The sequence below is a fragment of the Scyliorhinus canicula genome, chromosome 3 (assembly GCF_902713615.1).
Source record: "Scyliorhinus canicula chromosome 3, sScyCan1.1, whole genome shotgun sequence".
In the NCBI taxonomy this organism is placed as follows: domain Eukaryota; kingdom Metazoa; phylum Chordata; class Chondrichthyes; order Carcharhiniformes; family Scyliorhinidae; genus Scyliorhinus; species Scyliorhinus canicula.
In genome coordinates, this window is record NC_052148.1 from 186,724,049 (window position 1) to 186,745,722 (window position 21,674).

A 21,674-nucleotide genomic window follows, 5' to 3' on the forward strand; every position below is an offset into this window, starting at 1 on the left:
AATCATTGCCTACAAAGCGCAAAGAGATAGGGAGGAAAGGGTGGCTAGGCAGAAGCTGGTCGACTCCATACTGGAGGTAGACCGTAAATACTCCGAGGCCCCGACCGTAGAGCTCCTGGCGGAGAGAAAAGAATTACAAAGGAACTTTGACCTGCTCTCCACCAGGAAAGCAGTACACCAACTCCGCCAGGCACGCGGGGCCCTGTACGAACACGGAGACAAAGCCAGCCGCCTGTTGGCACACCAGCTGAGAAAGCAGGCAGCCAGCAGAGAAATTGCGCAAATCAGAGGTACCAGAGGCACGTGGGAAACAGAACCAGAGAGGATTAACGAAACCTTCAAGGCCTTCTACCAAGAGCTGTACACCTCAGAGCCCCCAACGGGGAAGGCTGGGATGAACCGGTTTCTTGATGGACTGGACATACCAGTCGTGGGAGAGGGCAGAAAACGGGATCTGGAAGCACCACTAGCACTGGGAGAGATCATGGAGAGCATTAGCTCCATGCAGACGGGGAAGGGGCCGGGACCGGACGGATTCCCGGCGGGCTTCTACAAAAAATTCGCGACAGCGCTGGCCCCGCACCTGCGGGAGATGTTCACAGACTCGCTAGCTAGGGGCACACTGCCACCCACGTTAGCACAGGCCTCAATCTCGCTGATACCAAAGAAAGACAAAGACCCAACGGAATGTGGGTCATACAGACCCATATCTCTGCTGAACGCAGACGCCAAAATACTGGTCAAAATCCTAGCCAAAAGGCTAGAAGACAATGTACCTGAGGTGGTCACAGAGGACCAGACGGGCTTCGTCAAAGGTAGACAGCTTACCGCGAACATCAGGCGCCTGCTGAACGTGATAATGACTCCCTCCGGGGAGAGAACACAAGAGGTGATCGTCTCCCTGGACGCAGAAAGGCCTTCGACAGAGTCGAATGGAAATACCTCATAGAGGTACTGGAGCGGTTCGGGCTTGGAACAGGGTTCACCGCTTGGGTAAAGCTCCTATACAACGCTCCCATGGCGAGTGTACGGACCAACAATACCAACTCCCAATACTTCCAGCTGCACAGGGGCACCAGAAAAGGATGGCCACTGTCCCCGCTGCTGTTCGCACTAGCAATCGAACCGCTAGCAATCGCGCTCAGGGCAGCAAAAAATTGGAGGGGGATCCGAAGGGGAGGTAGAGAGCACAGAGTCTCACTCTACGCGGATGATCTGCTCCTCTATATCTCGGACCCACAAAGCAGCATGGACGGAATCATCACGCTCCCATCCCCAAGGCCTTTTTCAAAGCGCTGGACAAACATATCATGGCGTCCGTATGGGGGGGGTAAAAATGCTAGGATCCCAAAGAAGGTCATACAAAAAACAAAATCCAGGGGGGGGCTAGCCCTCCCGAATCTACAATTCTACCACTGGGCGGCAACAGCCGAGCGAGTAAGGGGATGGATCCAGGAGCCAGAAGCCGGGTGGGTGCGTGCGGAGGAGGCCTCCTGCATGGGAACCTCCCTCCGGGCCCTCGCCACGGCAGCACTCCCATCCCCACCCAAAAAACACTCCACCAGCCCAGTGGTGACAGCCACCCTCCAATCCTGGAACCAACTGCGGCAGCAATTTGGCCTGTACAAAATGTCGGACAATGTCCCATCTGCAACAACCATAGGTTCAAACCAGCACTGACTGACGCCACCTTCAAAAGGTGGAGGCAGGACGGGGGGACACTGACTGTCAGGGACCTATACACGGACGACAGGATCGCAACACTGGACGAACTGACAGAGAAATTTCAGCTAGCTGGGGGGAACGAGCTACGGTACCTGCAGCTCAAAAACTTCCTACGAAAGGAGACAAGGACGTACCCACAACCGCCACGACAGACACTACTGGAAGACCTACTGGACGCAAGTATCCTAGAGAAAGGGAACTGTAGTGACATGTATGACCGACTGGTAGATAGGGACGACACCGTACTGGACGCAACAAGAAGGAAATGGGAGGACGACCTGGGGATGGAGATAGGGTGGGGACTCTGGAGCGAAGCACTGCATAGGGTCAACTCCACCTCCACGTGCGCAAGGCTCAGCCTGACGCAACTAAAAGTGGTACATAGAGCCCACTTAACGAGAAACCGTATGAGTAGGTTCTTCCCGGAGGTGGAGGACAGATGTGAGCGGTGCCAAAGAGGCCCGGCCAACCACGCCCACATGTTCTGGTCTTGCCCCAGACTTGTGGAGTACTGGACAGCCTTCTTCGAGGCTATGTCCAAAGTGGTGGGGGTGAGGGTGGAGCCATGCCCGATAGTGGCGGTCTTCGGGGTTTCAGACCAGCCAGATCTATTCCTGGGGAGGAGGGCGGACGCCCTTGCCTTTGCCTCCCTGATTGCCCACGGTAGAATCCTGTTTGGCTGGCGGTCAGCAGCACCACCCAGAGCTGCAGACTGGCTGTCCGACCTCTCGGAATCTCTCCAAATGGAGAAAATCAAATTCGCCATCCGAGGGTCGGACGACGGCTTCCACAGAACGTGGGAGCCATTCATGCAACTGTTCCGGGACCTGTTTGTGGCCAACGTACATGAGGAAGAATAGTCGGGTGGCCAAGAACCAGGGGAAAATGGACGGGAATCGGGGGAAGGTAGCCGGGGGGGGGGGGGGGGGGGGGGGCGGTTACGGGCTCGGTCTGGGGGTTTGATGGCAAGCCAAGGCCCAAAACCAAACTATAAATAAATGCCTATAAACATGTATGGGGGTTTGATGGCAAGCCAAGGCCCAAAACCAAACTATAAATAAATGCCTATAAACATGTGCCTCGGCAATATTGGGGAATGTAAAATATGTATGCTGGCTAAAGGGGGCGGCCACAATTGTTGTTATGAAGATGCTTACCTGTAATTATTCATGTTAAATATTTGTGTTTTCTTTTTTTTTTTCTCTCTCTAATAATTTGTAATTTGTCATATATAACATATGAGGGCAGCACGGTGGCCTAGTGGTTAGCACAACCGCCTCACGGCGCTGAGGTCCCAGGTTCGATCCCGGCTCTGGGTCACTGTCCGTGTGGAGTTTGCACATTCTCCCAGTGTCTGCGTGGGTTTCGCCCCCACAACCCAAAAACGTGCAAGCTAGGTGGATTGGCCATGCTAAATTGCCCCTTAATTGGAAAAATGATTGGGTACACTAAATTTATATAAAAAAAAAAAGAAAAAAAAATATATAAAATATGAAAACTCAATAAAAAACATTTATAAAAAAACCATTAAACAGTGTATTTAAACAGTGTCAAAATCAGAAAGAAAAATCATTAATTATTCCAACTAATTTTCATGCAAACTCATATACTGTACATGTGATATTGTAAACTATGTTTAGGTATTAAATGTTTTTCTTCATCATGCCATTTTTAACAGACCTTATTTGTAATGTAAAAGTAATAACAACCTGAACTGCTTTCTGAGATTGAATATCAACAATCAGCACTCTGTTCAGCTTTGGCTGTGTCACGTAGATATACTTGTCTTTGATGTTCACAGCCGTAGCCCAAACACACGACTGGACTGCTTCACCCTCAGCTTTGGGGCATACTTCATCCTAAGAATCAATGTTGGGGAGAAAAGATTCTCAGTATTCAACTAAGATGAATAATAATGAGGTGAAATTAGGATCAGTTTTGACATGACAACAAGAAAGTCAAAGTAAATTTATCAAATGATAAATTAAGAAAATGCTCGGGCAGCAGAGAAACATAAGCAGGTACATTTTTATGCTCTTCCAACAGTGCGGATTACATGTCTGCAAATGTGTATCATCTTTATTGCACTTAAACTAACAAACTGGGTGGAATATAAAATGGTGGTCCCGATGCTGACTGGCAAGTGCCCTGTGTCGCCTCTTTTCAGGGCAGGCCCACTGAATTAAATGCACTCAACTGGGCAACTCAGGTCTTCCCAGGGATTAATGGCAACGGAAGTGGAATCAATCAGAGGCTGGCAACTCTTCATTGCTCAGTAGCATCACCAAGAGGCAGTGGGCAGATGACCTGTTTTTGTGCTGTAATTTCTATGTAGCTGCCCTGCTTTTATATTCCATCAAAAAAATTGGTCCTAAGTGCAGGACTTTATTTTTCAACCACATTGTTGTCATTTGAAATTGCCCTGCTGGGATATGACTGCATTGTTTTGATAAACAATTACATGGCAGGATTATTGGGTCATTAATATTTTCAAAGTTCGCATGGCAGAAGAAACACTATGGGCTGGATTCTCCGTTGGCATGTTCCTCCATTTTGCCGGCAGTGCACAGACGCCCGCGGATTTCCCGATGGCGTGGAGCTGACCACAATAGGTAATCCCATTGGCCAGAAAATGGGTGTGGCAGGATGGAGAAACCCACTGCTGGTGGGGGTGTGCCACACCAGAAAAAAGATGCGATGAGACGGAGGATCATCCCGCCCTATTACTTAAAACACTAAATAGTTCAAATTAAAGCACACTGTAAAAGGAAAAATATATTTACAAATGTTTATTCAAAACTTAGTGCAATTTTGTTATCCCACTCAGTTAATACTTTATCATAACGAGCAAAAATAATCTTAAAATGTCCAGATATTGATCTGAATTTATTTACTAACTTTGTAATTCTTATGACAGCAGGGGAGGCAATTGAGTAATTTAAGAGTGGAGTTAAAAAGAAAACAGAGTAAATTTCTGATTAAAAGAGACCACCCACATTATGGGTGGCGATTGGGTTGGGTGGGTGGGTGGTTGGAGGGTTAGGTGGGCACGAAATATACTTCAATTTTAAAATATTCTTGATCTATATTTCAAGTATATTTAAATATATTTTGAAGCTGTCTCGATACAGCGTATGCATCGGAAGATCTAGGTCTATTTTGATGGAAAGAGAAAGGAATGGATCTTTTAACCTGTCCTGTCCAGAAATGGCCCACTCCACTCCTGATTCTGGTGTGCCTAATTGGGTGGCATTTCCACCCACTCAGAGATGCATAAACTCACAATCAGCCTGGAGATGGGGGTGGGAAAATTATTCTTGCATCAGACGGCCAAATTGGACCACTTAACTTGAAGTATGCATAGTTAATATCTTTAAAAAACTAGTACACATTATTCTTCAGAAACAGCTGATAGGTCTTTATGGAGTCCGATTAAATAAGGCCGGCATGTTTGGAAGTCACATGATGGGAGATCAGAAACCATCTTTTCAATGGTCAAAGTAAATTGGTGCAGCTTTATTAAGATTAAATTTGTGCACCCCTTTCTTTACACCCAGGAAAAAGAGTATTTCAACTGCATACATAGAAACACACATACAAAATAGAAGCAGGAGGAGGCCATTCGGCCATTCGAGCCTGCCCCGCCATTCATTACGATCATGGCTGATCATCAAGTTCAATACCCAGAGAATCCCGCAGCCAGCGAACAGCGCGCCAGCTCCTGCCACCTAGAAACAAGCGGCTGGGAGGCCAGAGAATCCCACACTTGAAATGAAATGAAATGAAAATCGTTATTGTCACAAGTAGGCTTCAAATGAAGTTACCGTGAAAAGCCCCTGGTTGCCACATTCCGGTGCCTGTTTGGGAAATGAACCTGCGCTACTGGCCTTGTTCTGCTTTACAAGCCAGCTGTTTAGCCCTCTGTGCTAAACCAGCCCCTACTTGTCCACATTCTTCTTTATTAGATCCTTAAAGGCCTCTATACTTCTCTCGGCCTCTCCATTTGCTTGAGGATAACAAGATGAATTGGATACACGAACAAAGCCATATTCCTTTGTCTTATTTTGGAGTAACACAGAAGCAAACTGTCTGACACTACAATGTCTAGAATGCCACATGTTGATTAAACTCTCTTACGAGATTGAATGACTCGTTCTTCTGTGATGCTCTGCAAGTGGTTTACTTCAACCTCCTGCGAATAGTAATCAATGACAATAAGGAATGTTTTCCCCTTAAATTCAAATAAGTCCATTCCCAGGTGCTGCTCCAACTTGATGGAAAAGTCGAAGGTAACAGCGGTTCTTTTTACTCTCAAAAAAGTTAGAAATCATTTATTTGGTAGAACGCGTGGTACATGTGTCTAGGCCGATTGCTAGGTTCTTGCATGACATTTTGTTGTTGCTGGATGAAGGCCTTTCCTTGGTGAAGTCTTTAAAAGAACATCAAGCCAAAGTGTTCCCGGTATGACTATTCTCTAACTGAATACTAGTAAGTCATCAATAACAATCAGCTAATTGTGTTGTTGAAAATTCTATCATAGTATTGGATTAATGGGTATATAGTCTGGCTATCCTTCCTCTTGTATGCAGAGACATTCATTATCTTGTTGCTGAGTATATTTTATTTCCTGCAGTAGTTCCGAAGTACTGAGTGAATAAGGACATATATATTTCAACCTCCTCGGTGAAGTATAAATCCTTTTGCTTGGTTACTTCTGATGGTATTGATGATGTGGAGATGCTGGCGTTGGACACGGGTGTGCACAGTAAGAAGTCTTACAACACCAGGTTAAAGTCCAACAGGTTTGTTTCAAATTACTAGCTTTTGGAGCGCAGCTTCCTTCATCAGGTGAGTGAAGAGGTGGGTTCTACAACCACATACATAGACAAAGTCATGATGCAAGATGATATTTTGAACGCGAGTCTTTGCAGGTAATTAGGTCCAGACAAACGACTGGAGAGAGGGATAATCATAGGTTAAAGAGGTGTGAATTGTCTCAAGCCAGGACAGTTGATAGGATTTCGCAAGCCCAGGCCAGATGGTGGTGAATGTAATGAGACATGAATCCAAGGTTGAGGCCGTACTCATGTATGTGGAACTTGGCTATCAGTTTCTGCTCAGCAATTCTGCATTGTCTTGCGTCCTGAAGGCCGCCTTGGAGAACGATTAACCGAAGATCAGAGGCTAGATGCCCTTTACTGCTGAAGTGTTCCCCGACTGGTAGGGAACATTCCTGCCAGCAATTGTCGCATGATGTCCATTCATCCATTGTCGCAGCGTCTGCATGGTCTCGCCAATGTACCACACCTCGGGCCATCCTTTCCTGCAGCATATGAGGTGGATGGTGTTCTCACGTGCAATGGTGGTACCCAGGTCGATGATCTGACACGTCTTGCAGAGGTTGCCATGGCAGAGTTGTGTGGTGTCTTGCTCGCTATTCTCCTGAAGACTGGGTAGTTTGCAGCAAACAATAGTCTGTTTGAGGTTGCGCGGTTTTTTGAAGGCAAGTAATGGGGTGTGTGGATGGCTTGGCAAGATATTCGTCTTCATCGATGACGTATTAAAGGCTGCGAAGAAGATGTTGTAGTTTCTCCGCTCCAGGGAAGTACTGGATGACTAAGGGTACTCTGTCGGTTGTGTCCTGTGTCACCTTCTACAGCAAGTTCTTCATCCAGACACACAGAACAGCCATGGGGACCAAATTTGCACCTCAATACGCCAACATCATCATGCACAATTTTGAACAAGACCTCCTCACCACGCAGGACCTTCAACCAATGCTATACACCAGATACATCAAGTACATTTTTTTCCTTTGGACCCACAGCAAAGAATCACTGAAACGACTACACAATGACATCACTAAGTTCCATTCCACCATCAGACTCACCATGGGCTACTCTCCAAAATTGGTTGCATTCTTGGACACACTCATCTCCATCAAGGACAGTCACCTCAGCACTTCGCTTTGAGCACAACTCTGGAATCAATCTAGTGAACCTCCTCTGTACTGCCTCCAATGGCACCACATTTTTCGTCAAATAAGGGGACCAAAACTGTGCACAATACTCAAGGTACGGTCTCATCAACGCCTCGCATAGTTGCAACAACACTTCCTTATCTTTATAATCTATTCCTTTAGCTATACATGCCAACATGCCATTCACTCTCTTTATTACCTGCTGTACCTGCATGCTAGTTTTCTGTGACTCATGCACGAGAACACCCAGATCCCTTTGCACCAGAGCATCCTGAAGTCTTTCGCCATTTAGATAATAAGTTGCCTTCCCATTTTTATGACCAAATGCATGACTTCGCACTTCTTCCATGTTAAACTCCATCTGCCACATATTGGCCCACCCCCCCCCCCACCTATTATATCCATTTGTAAGGTTCTTATTTCCTCATTGCAACTTACTGTCCCACTTATTTTTGTGTTGTCTGCAAATTTGACGATCAAACCTTCCATCCCTGTACTGGCAGCACAGTAGCATGGTGGTTAGCATAAGTGCTTCACAGCTCCAGGGTCCCAGGTTCGATTCCCGGCTGGGTCACTGTCTGTGCGGAGTCTGCACGTCCTCCCCATGTGTGCGTGGGTTTCCTCCGGGTGCTCCGGTTTCCTCCCACAGTCCAAAGATGTGCGGGTTTAGGTGGATTGGCCATGCTAAATTGCCCGTAGTGTCCTAAAAAGTAAGGTTAAGGGGGGGGGTTGTTGGGCTACGGGTATAGGGTGGATACGTGGGTTTGAGTAGGGTGATCATTGCTCGGCACAACATCGAGGGCCGAAGGGCCTGTTCTGTGCTATACTGTTCTATGTTCTATGTTCTATGGTGGGTACCGGAGCAATAGGTCAGAAGGTGAAAGCATTGAGGGAGAACTAGGGAATAGGGCCATTATGGCTCTGCGGAAGAGCAGACAGGTCTGGTGGCCTGAAGTGCATATGTTTTAATGCAAGAAGTATTTCGGGTAAGGCATATGAACTTAGAGCTTGGATTAGTACTTGGAACTATGATGTTGTTGCCATTACAGAGACCTGGTTGAGGGAAGGACAGGATTGGCAGCTAAACGTTCCAGGATTTAGATGTTTCAGGTGGGATAGAGGGGGATGTAAAAGGGGTGGCGGAGTTGCACTACTGGTTAGGGAGAATATCACAGCTGTACTACGGGAGGACACCTCAGAGGGCAGCGAGGCTATATGGGTAGAGATCAAGAATAAGAAGGGTGGGGGCAGCACGGTGGCACAGTGGTTAGCATTGCTGCCTACGGCACTGAGGACCCGGGTTCGAATCCCGGCCCTGGGTCACTGTCCGTGTGGAGTCTGCACATTCTCCCCGTGTCTGCGTGGGTTTCACCCCCACAACCCAAAGATGTGCAGGATAGGTAGATTGGCCATTCTAAATTGCCCCTTAATTGGAAAAAAGAATTGGGTACTCTAAATTTAAAAAAAAAAAGAATAAGAAGGGTGCAGTCACAATGTTGGGGGTTTACTACAGACCTCCCAACAGCCAGCGAGAGATAGAGGAGCAGATAGGTAGACAGATTTTGGAAACAAGTAAAAAAAACAAGGCTTCTGTGATGGGAGACTTCAACTTCCCCAATATTGACTGGGACTCACTTAGTGCGCGGGGCCTGGACGGGGCAGAGTTTGTAAGGAGCATCCAGAAGGGCTTCTTAAAACAATATGTAGACAGTCCAACTAGGGAAGGGGCTGTACTGGACCTGGTATTGGTGAATGAGCCCGGCCAGGTGGTAGAAGTTTCAGTACGGGAGCATTTCAGGAAGAGTGACCACAATTCAGTAAGTTTTAAAGTGCTGGTGGACAAGGATAAGAGTGGTCCTAGGGTGAATGTGCGAAATTGGGGGAAGGCTAATTATATTAGGTGGGAACTGAAGAACCTAGATTGGGGGCGGATGTTTGAGGGTAAATCAACATCTGCCATGTTGGAGGCTTTCAAATGTCAGTTGAAAATAATTCAGGACCGGCATGTTCCTGCTCCGAAGAAGGATAAATACGGCAAATTTCAGGAACCTTGGATAACGAGAGATATTGTTGGCCTCATCAAAAAGAAAAAGGAGGCATTTGTCAGGGCTAGAAGGCTGAGAACAGACGAAGCCTGTGTGGAATATAAGGAAAGTAGGAAGGAACGTAAGCAAGGAGTCAGGAGGGCCAGAAGAGGTCACGAAAAGTCATTGGCAAATAGTGTTAAGAAAAATCCCAAAGCTTTTTACATGTACATAAAAAGCAAGAGGGTAGCCAGGGAAAGGGTTGGCCCACTGAAGGATAGGCAAGGGAATCTATGTGTGGAGCCAGAGGAAATGGGTGAAGTACTAAATGAATACTTTGCATCAGTATTCACCAAAGAGAAGGAATTGGTGGATGTTGAGTCTGGAGAAGGGTGTGTAGATAGCCTGGGTCACATTGAGATCCAAAAAGACAAGGTGTTGGGCGTCCTGAAAAATATTAAGGTAGATAAGACCCCAGGGCTGGGTGGGATCTACCCCAGAATACTGAAGGAGGCTAGAGAGGAAATTGCTGAGGCCTTGACAGAAATCTTTGGATTCTTACTGTCTTCAGGTGATGTTCCGGAGGACTGGAGAATAGCCAATGTTGTTCCTTTGTTGAAGAAGGGTAGCAAGGATAATCCAGGGAACTACAGGCTGGTGAGACTAACATCAGTGGTAAGGAAATTACTGGAGAGAATTCTTCGAGACAGGATCTACTCCCATTTGGAAGCAAATGGACATATTAGTGGGAGGCAGCATGGTTTTGTGAAGGGGAGGTCGTGTCTCACTAACTTGACAGAGTTTTTCGAAGAGGTCACAAAGATGATTGATGCAGGTAGGGCAGTGGATGTTGTCTATATGGACTTCAGTAAGGCCTTTGACAAGGTCCCTCATAGTAGACTGGTACAAAAGGTGAAGTCACACGGGATCAGGGATGAGCTGGCAAGGTGGATACAGAACTGGCTAGGTTAGGGAAGGCAGAGAGTAGCAATGGAAGGGTGCTTTTCTAATTGGAGGGCTGTGACTAGTGGTGTTCCACAGGGATCAGTGCTGGGATCTTTGCTGTCCGTAGTATATATAAATGATTTGGAGAAAAATGTAACTGGTCTGATTAGTACGTTTGCAGACGACACAAAGGTTGGTTGAATTGCGGATAGCGATGAAGACTGTCAGAGGATACAGCAGGATTTAGAACGTTTGGAGACTTGGGCGGAGAGATGGCAGATGGAGTTTAATCTGGAAAAATGTGAGGTAATGCATTTTGGAAGGTCTAATGCAGGCAGGGAATATACAGTGAATGGTCGAACCCTCAAGAGTATTGAAAGTCAAAGAGATCTTGGTGTACAGGTCCACAGGTCACTGAAAGGGGCAACACAGGTGGAGAAGGTAGTTAAGAAGGCATACGGCATGCTTGCCTTCATTGGCCGGGGCATTGAGTATAAGAATTGGCAAGTCATGTTGCAGCTGTATAGAACCTTAGTTAGGCTACACTTGGAGTATAGTGTTCAATTCTGGTCGCCACACTACCAGAAGGATGTGGAGGCTTTAGAGAGGGTGCAGGAGAGGTTTACCAGGATGTTGCCTGGTATGGAGGCCATTAGCTATTAGGAGCGGTTGAATAAACTTGGTTTGTTCTCACTGGAACGACGGAGGTTGAGGGGCGACCTGATAGAGGTCAACAAAATTATGAGGAGCATAGACAGAGTGGATAGTCAGAGGCTTTTCCCCAGGGTAGAGGGGTCAATTACTAAGGGGCATAGGTTTAAGGTGCAAAGGGCAAGGTTGAGAGGAGATGTACGAGGTAGTTATTTTACACAGAGGGTAGGGGGTGCCTGGAACTCGCTGCTGGAGGAGGTGGTGGAAGCAGGGACGATAGTGACATTTAAGGGGCATCTTGACAAATACATGAATAGGATGGGAATAGAAGGATACGGACCCAGGAAGTGTAGAAGATTTTAGTTTCGACGGGCAGCATGGTCGGCAGCCTTGGAGTGCCGAAGGGCCTGTTCCTGTGCTGTACTTTTCTTTGTTCTTTGTATCCAAGTAGTACCGATTCCAGTTAGTATAGATTGTAAATAGCTGGGGCCCAAGGACAGAAGTCTTTGGCACCCCACCAGTTACATCTTGCTATCTAGAAAAAGGCCCATTTATCCTGACTCTCTGTATTTTGTCCATCCACCAGTCTTCCATCCAAGCTAAATTAGCCTTAACTCCATGTGATCTAACCTTGTGTATTAACCTTCTGTGCTGCACTTTATCAGACGCCGTCCCAAGATCCAGATAAATGGACTGGGATTCTCTGACCCCCCCCCCGCCGGGTCGGAGAATCCCCGGGGTGAGGTGCAAATCCCGCCCCGCGGCCGGCTGCCCTATTCTCTGGTGCCGTCTTTCAGGTAGCAGCGGGACTCCCACTGCTCCGGTCGGGGGCTATTGACAGCAGCCCCCTGGCGATTGTCTGGGCCCCAATGGGCCGAGTGGCCGTCCATTTTTGGCCAGTCCCACCAGCGTGAATTACTCACTTCACGAATGGGGTGACCTGGCAGGTCAGTGTGTGGGGGCGGTCCTCGGGGGGATGCAACCCCGGTGATGCGGCCCGCGATCGGGGCCTAACGATCTGCAGGCCGGCTTGTTCCTTGGGGGACTTCTTTCTTCTGCGCCGGGCCCCTGTTGGGCTCTGCCAAATTGCCCAGGGGCTGGCGTGGAGAAGAGAAATGCGCGAAAATATGCTGACTGTTCTGTGCATGCGCGGAATCACGCCGGCCTTTGGCGTCTGCTGGAGCGGCGCAAACCCCTCTGGCATCCACCTAACCCCCGAAAATGTGGAGAATTCTGCACTTTCAGGGGTTGTTGACGCCTGAGTGGTTGGCGCCGGCTTTCCCGCTGGCGTGGGGACTTTGTCCCCCCCTGAAGGGAGAATCCCGCCCACTAAATGTATAGGATCCTCATTATTCACTTTGCTTGTTACATCCTCGAAGAACTCTAGCAAATTAGTCAAATATGATTTTCCCTTCATAAAACCATGCTGACTGATGGATTACGTTTGGATTTTCCAAATTTACATAGAATTTACAGTGCAGAAGGAGGCCATTCGGCCCATCGAGTCTGCACCGGCTCTTGGAAAGAGCACCCTACCCCCTACCCAAGGTCAACACCTCCACCTTATCCCCATAACTCAGTATCCCCACCCAACACTAAGGGAAATTTTGGACACTAAGGGCAATTTAGCATGGCCAATCAACCTAACCCGCACATCTTTGGACTGTGGGAGGAAACCGGAGCACCCGGAGGAAACCCACGCACACACAGGGAGGACGTGCAGACTCCGCACAGACAATGACCCAAGCCGGAATCGAACCTGGGACCCTGGAGCTGTGAAGCGATGTTCTGATATTACTTCCAAAATGATTCTAACAATTTCCCAACTAAAGTTAAACTAACTGGCCTGTAATTTCCCCCATTCTGCCCCACTGTGGCTCTCTCGCCACCAGGCGCTGCCAGCCCCAGAGACCTGCACTGGTTTCGACCAGGGTCTGCACGTTCGCGGCCATGGAGCACAGGGAGTGGACCATCGTTGTCTGTGACTGCGCCACATCACCCATTGGCTGTGCCACCACATCTACCTTTGGGATCGGGCCACCTCCCTCTGCGTCATGTTGGCCAGCACCTGGGCAATGCCGCTGACGTTTCCAGCCCTGCTGTGACTGGGCCATGTTCAGGAGGGCCACTGTCACTTTAGGTGGGTCTGGGACATGGTCGCCTGTGAGGTGGCAAACTTGTCCAGGGCCTCGGCCTGCGCCTGCACAGAATGCCCCAGACATACTGATCCATTTCCAAAACCATCGCCCCCAATGCCTCCACTGCAGATGCCACCCGTGCAGTGTTGATCTGGGTGGCACGCATTGTTTGCACCATCTCCTGCTCGTGGTTGGACTCCTCCATCTGCACATAGATCATAGAATTTATAATGCAGAATGAGGCTATTCGGCCACAAAGTCTGCACCGGCCCTTGGAAAGAGCACCCTATCTGAGCCCCACACCTCCACCCTATCCCCATAACCCAGTAACCCCACCCAACATATTTGGACACTAAGGGCAATTTAGCATGGCCAATCCACCTAACCTACACATTTTTGGACTCTGGGAGGAAACCAGAGCACCCGGAGGAAACCCATGCAGACACAGGCGAACGTGCAGACTCTGCACAGACAGTGGCCCAAGTAGGAATCGAACCTGGAACCCTGGATCTGTGAAGCAACTGTGCTAACCACTGCTACCGTGCTGCCCACATGCAGGTTCACGCTTGCCGAAACTCCTCTGCGACTGCATCTCCGCTATGGATGGGACTGTCTGTTCCAGAAGCTCAAGACCCGTCTGGACTGTAGTTAGTTCTTCAGGTTAGTCTGCCACCACACAGTTGCTCCAGTACAGCAGGCCACCAAGTGTGAGGCCCCAGGAGCCTCTTTACTCACATGCCCAACCGAGGTGAGAGTCTCTGGGATGGTGGAGGGTGTTGGAGGAAGCTGTGACGGAAAATCACTGTCATCCTGGCTCCGGGCCTCCTGAGTCTCTGGCGAGGGCTGGCATCCGAGCTGCTCTCCTTGCCGCTGCTCGGCTCATAGGTGGGGTTCCGACTGGGTCACTGGCTGGGAGAGGGGGACGCTCCATCTCCAGCAGGTCCTATAAGATGTATGCTTAGACCGGGGGCTAGGTAGGGGGTGGGAGGTGGTGGGTGGTGGTGGTGTGAGGGTGATGTGCGGGTGGGGTGGTGTTGATGTGAGAGTTCAAGTGGTGTAGGGTGAGGGTAATGTGGGGGTGAGGATAGTGTGGGGAGAGCATTATGTGGAGGTGAGGGTAGTTCAGCAGGTGGTGTTGGAGTTTGGCACACATGTCATGAGGAACCGCAATTTAGTGGGCTCACATTTCCTTGCCTATGGCCGAACTCCACCTCAGTGACCTCCCTTTCCTCCGGGTCCCCAACCACCTCCACGGCCTTCTGCTTGGCCATAGTGAGGGGCCGCAGGTCCTGTGGTCCTCCTCCTGACATCTCCCATTCCCAGCGGTTATGCATGCCCTTCTCCGGTGGGGCGGATGGGGAGGGGTATGCTGGTGACCTCAGTGGCCAGGTCACTCGGCTGTGGCGGCTGGAATGGGTGCCAGCATGTGGTACAGAGTGGGGGTTCACCTTCCCTCTGGGTCGGAGAGTTAGGGTTACGGGTGTGTGGGACGCGGGTTAGTGCCAGATACACTGTGCTGCCTACTCACCCTGGTCGCCTGACGAAGTCACGCAGTTTCTTCCAGTACTGCTGTCCGGTCTGGATGGTGTTTCCGGTGACACTCAGCCTCTGCTCCCTGCACGACGAATGGTACAGTACAGTACAGTACAGAACAGGCCCTTCGGCCCTCGATGTTGTGCCGAGCAATGATCACCCTACTCAAACCCACGTATCCACCCTATACCCGTAACCCAACAACTCCCCCCTTAACCTTACTATTAGGACACTACGGGCAATTTAGCATGGCCAATCCACCTAACCCGCACATCTTTGGACTGTGGGAGGAAACCGGAGCACCCGGAGGAAACCCACGCACACACGGGGAGGACGTGCAGATTCCGCACAGACAGTGACCCAGCCGGGAATCGAACCTGGGACCCGAGAGCTGTGAAGCATTTATGCTAACCACCATGCTACTGTGCTGCCCGTGGTGGAAGCTTGCAGCCTCCCTTCCAGGTCTCCTCTCCTCCACGGCGAAGGTCTCGAGCTCGGCGTTGGTGAAATGGGGTGCCACTCTTCTTGCTGTCACCTTGTTGGCCGGGATGATGTGTGTGGGGAGTTAAGTGTGTATATGTGGCTGCAGCTTCCCGAGTATCAATCTGGAAAACCAGCGAATCTGGCACCGTTTCTCATTAGAATCAATTGTGTTCCACGTGGCGTCAGTGCCAGCCCCTTAACGATAGCGGAATCAGTCCAGATGTGGCACCAGTTTTGCTGTCATGAAAGTCCACAAATTCTGCATTGCCGTCAACACAGTGTCAGAAACTGAAAATCCCGCCCACAAATCTGAAGATGACCACCAAGCTGGGTAAGAGGTGAGCTGTGAGGAGGATGTAGAGATCCTTCACCAAACTGGGTAAGAGGTGAGCTGTGAGGAGGATGTAGAGATCCTTCACCAAACTGGGTAAGAGGTGAGCTGTGAGGAGGATGCAGAGATTCTTCACCAAGTTGGGTGTGAGGTGCTGTGAGGAGGATGCAGAGATCCTTCACCAATTTGGATGGGAGGGTGAGCTGTGAAGAGTATGCAGAGATGCTTCAGTGTGATTTGGACAAGTTGAGCGAGTGGGCAAATGAATGGCAGGTGCAGTATAATTTGGAGAAATGCAAAATTATCTGCTTTGGTAGGAGAAATGATAAGCCAAACTATTATCTGAATGGCCATAAATTAGGAGAGGGGAATGTGCAACAATGTGCATCTTCATGCACCATCAGTGAAAGTAAGTGTGCAGGTACAGCAGGCGGTAAAGAAGGTAAATGGTACATTGGCCTTCATCGCAAGAGGATCGAGGACAGGAGCAGAGATGTCTTGCTGCAATTATACAGGGCCATGGTGAGGCCATATGGTATTTATTGTGCAGTTTTGGTTTCCTTATCTGAGGAAAGATGTTTGCTCTAGAGTGAGTGCAGCGAAGGTTTACTGGGCTAACGACATTTATGCAGGAAGAGTGATGAGGTCCTGCAGACTGAGTTCAGAGAGTTAGGCAGTAAGCTAAAAAGCAGGACCTCGAGGGTTGTAATCTCAGGATTACTCCTGTGCCATGTGCCAGTGAGGCTAGAAATCAGAGGATAGTGCAGCTAAATACATGGTTAAACTGGTGGTGTAGGAGGGAAGGTTTCAGATTTTTGGACCATTGGGATCTCTATCTCTTCCAGGGAAGGTGGGCCCTCTTCAAGAAGGACGGGTTGCATCTAAACTGGAGGGGCACCTATACACTGGCTGGGATTTTGCTAGAGTCACTCGGGCGGATTGATGGCGGGGGGAGGGGGGGGAAGGAACCAGAGCGTTAGCTTAGACGGTGTAACAACTGAAGGGGAAATAGAGAACAAAAATAAGAGAACAACGTGGGACAGCACGGTAGCAGAAGTGGCTAGCTCTGTGGCTTTACAGCACCAGGGTCCCAAGTTCGATTTCCCGCTGGGTTACTGTCTGTGCGGAGTCTGCACGTTCTCCCCGTGTCTGCGTGGGTTTCTTCCGGGTACTCCGGTTTCCTCCCACAGTCCAAAGACATGCAGGTTAGGTGGATTAGCCATGCTAAATTGTCCTTTTGACCAAAAAGGTTAGGAGGTGTTATTGGGTTACGGGGACAGGGTGGAAGTTAGGGTTTAAGTGGATCGGTGCAGACTCAATGGGCTGCATGGCCTCCTTCTGCACTGTAACACATTGGTTTGAAGTGTATTTGTTTCAATGCCAGAAGTATAGTGGGTAAGACAGATAAACTTAAGAGCACTGAACAGTACTTGAAACTATCATCATCTTATTTTTCATTGTCACAGTTAGGTTTACATTAACACTGCAATGAAGTTACAGTGAAAAGCCCCTCGTTGCCACATTCCGGTGCCTGTTCGTGTACACAGGAGGGAGAATTCAGAATTCTCAGTTGGTACGAAAATTGAACCTTGTTCTGGATCACAAACAAGCTGTCTAGCCCACTGAGCTAAACCAGCTCTGAAACTATGATGTTGTGACTATCACAGAAACGTGGTTAAAGTAAGCGCAGGATTGCAGCTGAACGTTGGAGGGGGAGGTAAAAAGGATGGGGGAGTAGCATTATTAGTTAAGGAGAATATCATAGCCGCACTGTTGGAGGACATCTCAGAGGGCTCATACAATGAGTCAATCTGGGTAGAGTTCAGGAACAGGAAGGGGTCAATCACAATGTTGGGGTTTTATTACAGGCCCCCTAAATGCCAGCGAGAGATAGAGGAGCAGATAGGTAGAGAGATTTTGAATAGGTGCAAAAGTAACAGGGTTGTTGTGGTAGGGGCTTCTATTAGGGGCATGGATAGAGTGGATGTGCAGGCACTCTTTCCCAGGATGGAGGGATCAGTCACATCGGGGCTTAGGTTTAAAGTCCATGGGGCAAAGTTTAGAAGAGATATGCATGGCAGGTTTTTAACACAGCGGGTGATGAGTGCTTGGAACGCACTGCGGGGAGGTTGTGGAAGCAGATACATTAACGGCATTCAAAAGGCATCTCGACACATTCATGGACAGGATGTAGATAGAGGGATATGGCACTAGGAAGTGCTGAGGGTTTTGGCCAAGGGCGATATCATGACCAGTACAGGCTTGGAGGGCTGAAGGGCCTGTCCCTGTGCTGTATTGTTCTTTGTACTCTATGTTTGTGATTCTCCCAAAAAAAAATTAATTTCATTTAGGTGGGTTTTTCAGTTTCTCCATCACTATTCATCACTTTTTTGGGCCCTGGGGATTTTCATCATATTTATCCACATTCAGAATTTTTTCAACATTGGGGAGCTGAACTCAGAGATCGGGCTGCCATTTTGAAAAGGTGCCCGGATCTCCAAGTGAGCTTGTGGGTCCACCACACCCCGCACCAATGGCTAATGTCACGCCTCATACACATGGGCATTACCCCCCCCCCCCCCCCCCCAACTGAGGACACCCGTTTGGGGGTTCCTGGGGATCCCTCTCTTCAGACCCCCCCCCCCCCCCCACCTCACTTACAGGCCCCTCCCCTTCCAAGAGGACCCCCTCCCGTAACTCCCCCAACCTCCCAGAGGCCCTGACATACCACTCTGGACACTCCTACTCTTCAAACGCCGTCTCCACCCTTCTTTCATGGGCATGGTTCCCTTCGGGTCTTGCCCCTTGGCAGTGCCACCCTGGCACCTGGGCACCCTTGCACTGTGAACCTTCGCACCCGGGGAGTGCTCCTGCCAGGGTGGCAGTGCCAAGGCGCCAGCCAGGCAGTGCTAAGGTGCCTCTGGGGAGGGCCAAGGAGACACCCTGCACTGACCCTGACCACCTTGGGGTCTCCAATGGCCCGGGAGACCCCTCGGGTGCCATTCCTCCTGGTCCATGTTTGTGTGGACCATTGCTGAACGGTGCCTGGCTTTGGCCTCGCTGATAAGGCCCATGGATCCCGTAAGGCTGGTGAATCCCAGGTGAGCTCACAGGAGTTTGGTCATGCCTCTTATGGGTGTGTTTTTGACTCAATCATCTCGCTTGACTTGGGTGGATCTTGCGAAGAGTGAAGACGTCCGGGAAGCCTCGAGAGGCCTCCACCAGAATTCATCGGCCGCACCACGCTTGAGAGAGTGCGCAAAGCGGCCAGTGAATCACGCCCTCTGCCTCTATTTACCAACCCAAAGATGCTGTAAGCCTTCTTAACAATTGCTTCATCTTGCCTGGCCACCTTTAGAGAATTATGCACTTGAATCCTGAAGTCCGTCTGCTCCTACACTCCCCTCAAAGTGCACCATTGAGCCTATAATGTCTCCCCATGTTTCTTCTACCAAAATTCATTACCTCACATTTTGTTGCATTGAGGTCCATCTGCCAGGTGTTTGCCCATTTGGCCAACTTGTCAATGTCCCTCTGAAGTCACTCAGCGTTATCCTCATAATTCACTATTCTCCCTAGCTTAGTATCATCTGAAAATTTAGAAATTTTGCCCTCAACACCCACTTCTAAATCATTTATATAAATCAGAAAAAGCAAGAGTCCCAACACAGAGCCCTGGGGAGCACCACTTTTAACTTGTCTCCAGTCTAAGATGCCCATCCATATCTATCCTGTTTCCGACTCGTAATCAACTACTAATCCACGCTGCCAAGGACCTATCAATCCCAAACATTTTTACTTTGCTAACCAATCTGTCATGAGGCACTGTATCGAATGATTTCTGAAAATTCAAGTATACAACATCCATGGCACTACCTTCATCCACTGCCTGTGTCACCTCGTTAAACAACTCAATAACATTTGTCAGAAATAACCTGCCCTTAACAAAGCCATGTTGGCTGTCTAGCATTAACCTATTTTTCTCTCAGTGTATATTTATCTCATCCCCTATTATGTGTCTGTCGTTTCCTCGGTTATCCTTTGCTGGTTTCTTAAATAACGGCATCACATTTGCAATCCTCCAGTCCCCTGGGACTAATGTGTTTAGAGAGGCCTCGAAAATTTCTGTCAACAGCTCCGCAATATGCTCCCTTACCTCCCTCAGCAATCTAGGATGCATCCCAACAGGGCCTGGCGACTTTCCTATCTAGAATGCTGCCAGTCTTTTTAGCACCTTTTCTATATCTATCACTATACTGCTCAGTTGTACAACACCCACATTTTCAACTGGGCCATCGTCACCATCTTTTAATTTGGTAAGGACAGAAGCAAAGTACCACTGCCATACTCTCTATTTCAGTGAGCAGTTTACCCTGCTTGTCCCTTACGGGCCCCACTCGATCCTTCACTAATCATTTACCATTAGTCGCTTGAAGAACATTTTTCTATTTGTTTTAGAATAGCCTGCAATTGTTTCCTTATGCTACCTCTTAGCCTTCCTTATTCCAGCCTTAGCCTCTCTCCTGCATTTGCAATATTCTTCCTGATTTCATTTTGCTATTATTATAATGCCTCCCTTTTATCTTCCTTATTTTACCATCAATATCCTTAGTCATCTAAGGTACTCTAGCTTTGGATATATCCCGTATTTATTTTTCATGGCTTGCACCCTATTCATATCTCCTTTGAAAGTGTACCATTTTTCATCCACTTGTTTATGCACCAAATGCGTTTCCAATCAACCTGTGTTAATTCAACCTTTAGATCTCTAAAATTTACCCTTTTCCAATCTGTGATCTTAATCCGTGACTGATTTTTATTCTTTTTCAGCTGAATATTGAATTGTATTATCTTATGATCGCTACTTCCCAACAGCTCCCCACTCTGACATTCTCCACCTGCCTTGCCTCATTTCCTAGGACTAGATCCAGCACAGCTTGCTCCCTGGTAGGACTGGAAATGTACAATTCCAGAAAATTCTCCTGCAGACACTGTAGAAATTTCTCCCCTTCCATGCGGCATACTGTACCCATTTCCCAATCTTCCCTAGGGTAATTTAAATCCCCAACTATTGTGGAATCCATAATATCCGGATATAGAACAGTACAGCACAGAACAGGCCCTTCGGCCCTCAATGTTGTGCCGAGCCATGATCACCCTACTCAAACCCACATATCCACCCTATACCCGTAACCCAACAACCCCCCCTTAACCTTACATTTATTAGGACACTACGGGCAATTTAGCATGGCCAATCCACCTAACCCGCACATCTTTGGACTGTGCTAACCAATCTGTCATGGACTGGATCATTGGCACGGGATTAGTATTAGTTAGTATGGAATTCTGATATCCTGTTCCTTAGCGTAGGACATAAATTAGTATGAAAACCATAATATCCTGTTTCTCAGTGAATGACGCAAGTCTGTGGAACAGGACGATGGAGGTAGTCTTCTCAGGAATGTACTTTTCTGTAAACTACTGCAACCTCCAAGGGCAAAGAGGAGATGATTACGTAAAAGAAATATTGAAAGGCCTTGCTCGTCTGTTGGTCAGTTTGCCCCGTCTACTATTGGCTGGAATTACTGTCCTTTCATTGGCCTAAAATGAAAGTTTAACTGTCATATTATTGGTGTGTGTGACATGCAAAGTACGGATTAGACTATAATTCTATTGGTTAATCAAGCTGTTTCTGCTTCGCTGGACTCAGGTAGAGCGATGCAGTGAACTTCACTGTGTTGCTCTCCTTCTACACATTCAATAAAGACTGGTCAAGGAGTGTACTTGTGTCCTCCTTGCAGTAACTTTGACACTATCACAACAATACTTGCCCTGCAGGTTTCAATAATCTGCCTACAAATGCA

The 21,674-nt window shown here is 48.5% G+C and overlaps 1 protein-coding gene across 1 annotated transcript in view; it reads right to left on the reverse strand.

The window, feature by feature from the left end:
- Positions 1 to 21,674, reverse strand: part of LOC119963175 (follistatin-related protein 5-like) — an 877,034-nt gene that overhangs the window by 76,172 nt on the left and 779,188 nt on the right. The window contains 1 exon segment of the mRNA XM_038791890.1: positions 3,435 to 3,584. Within this exon segment, the coding sequence (XP_038647818.1) occupies positions 3,435 to 3,584 (150 nt within the window).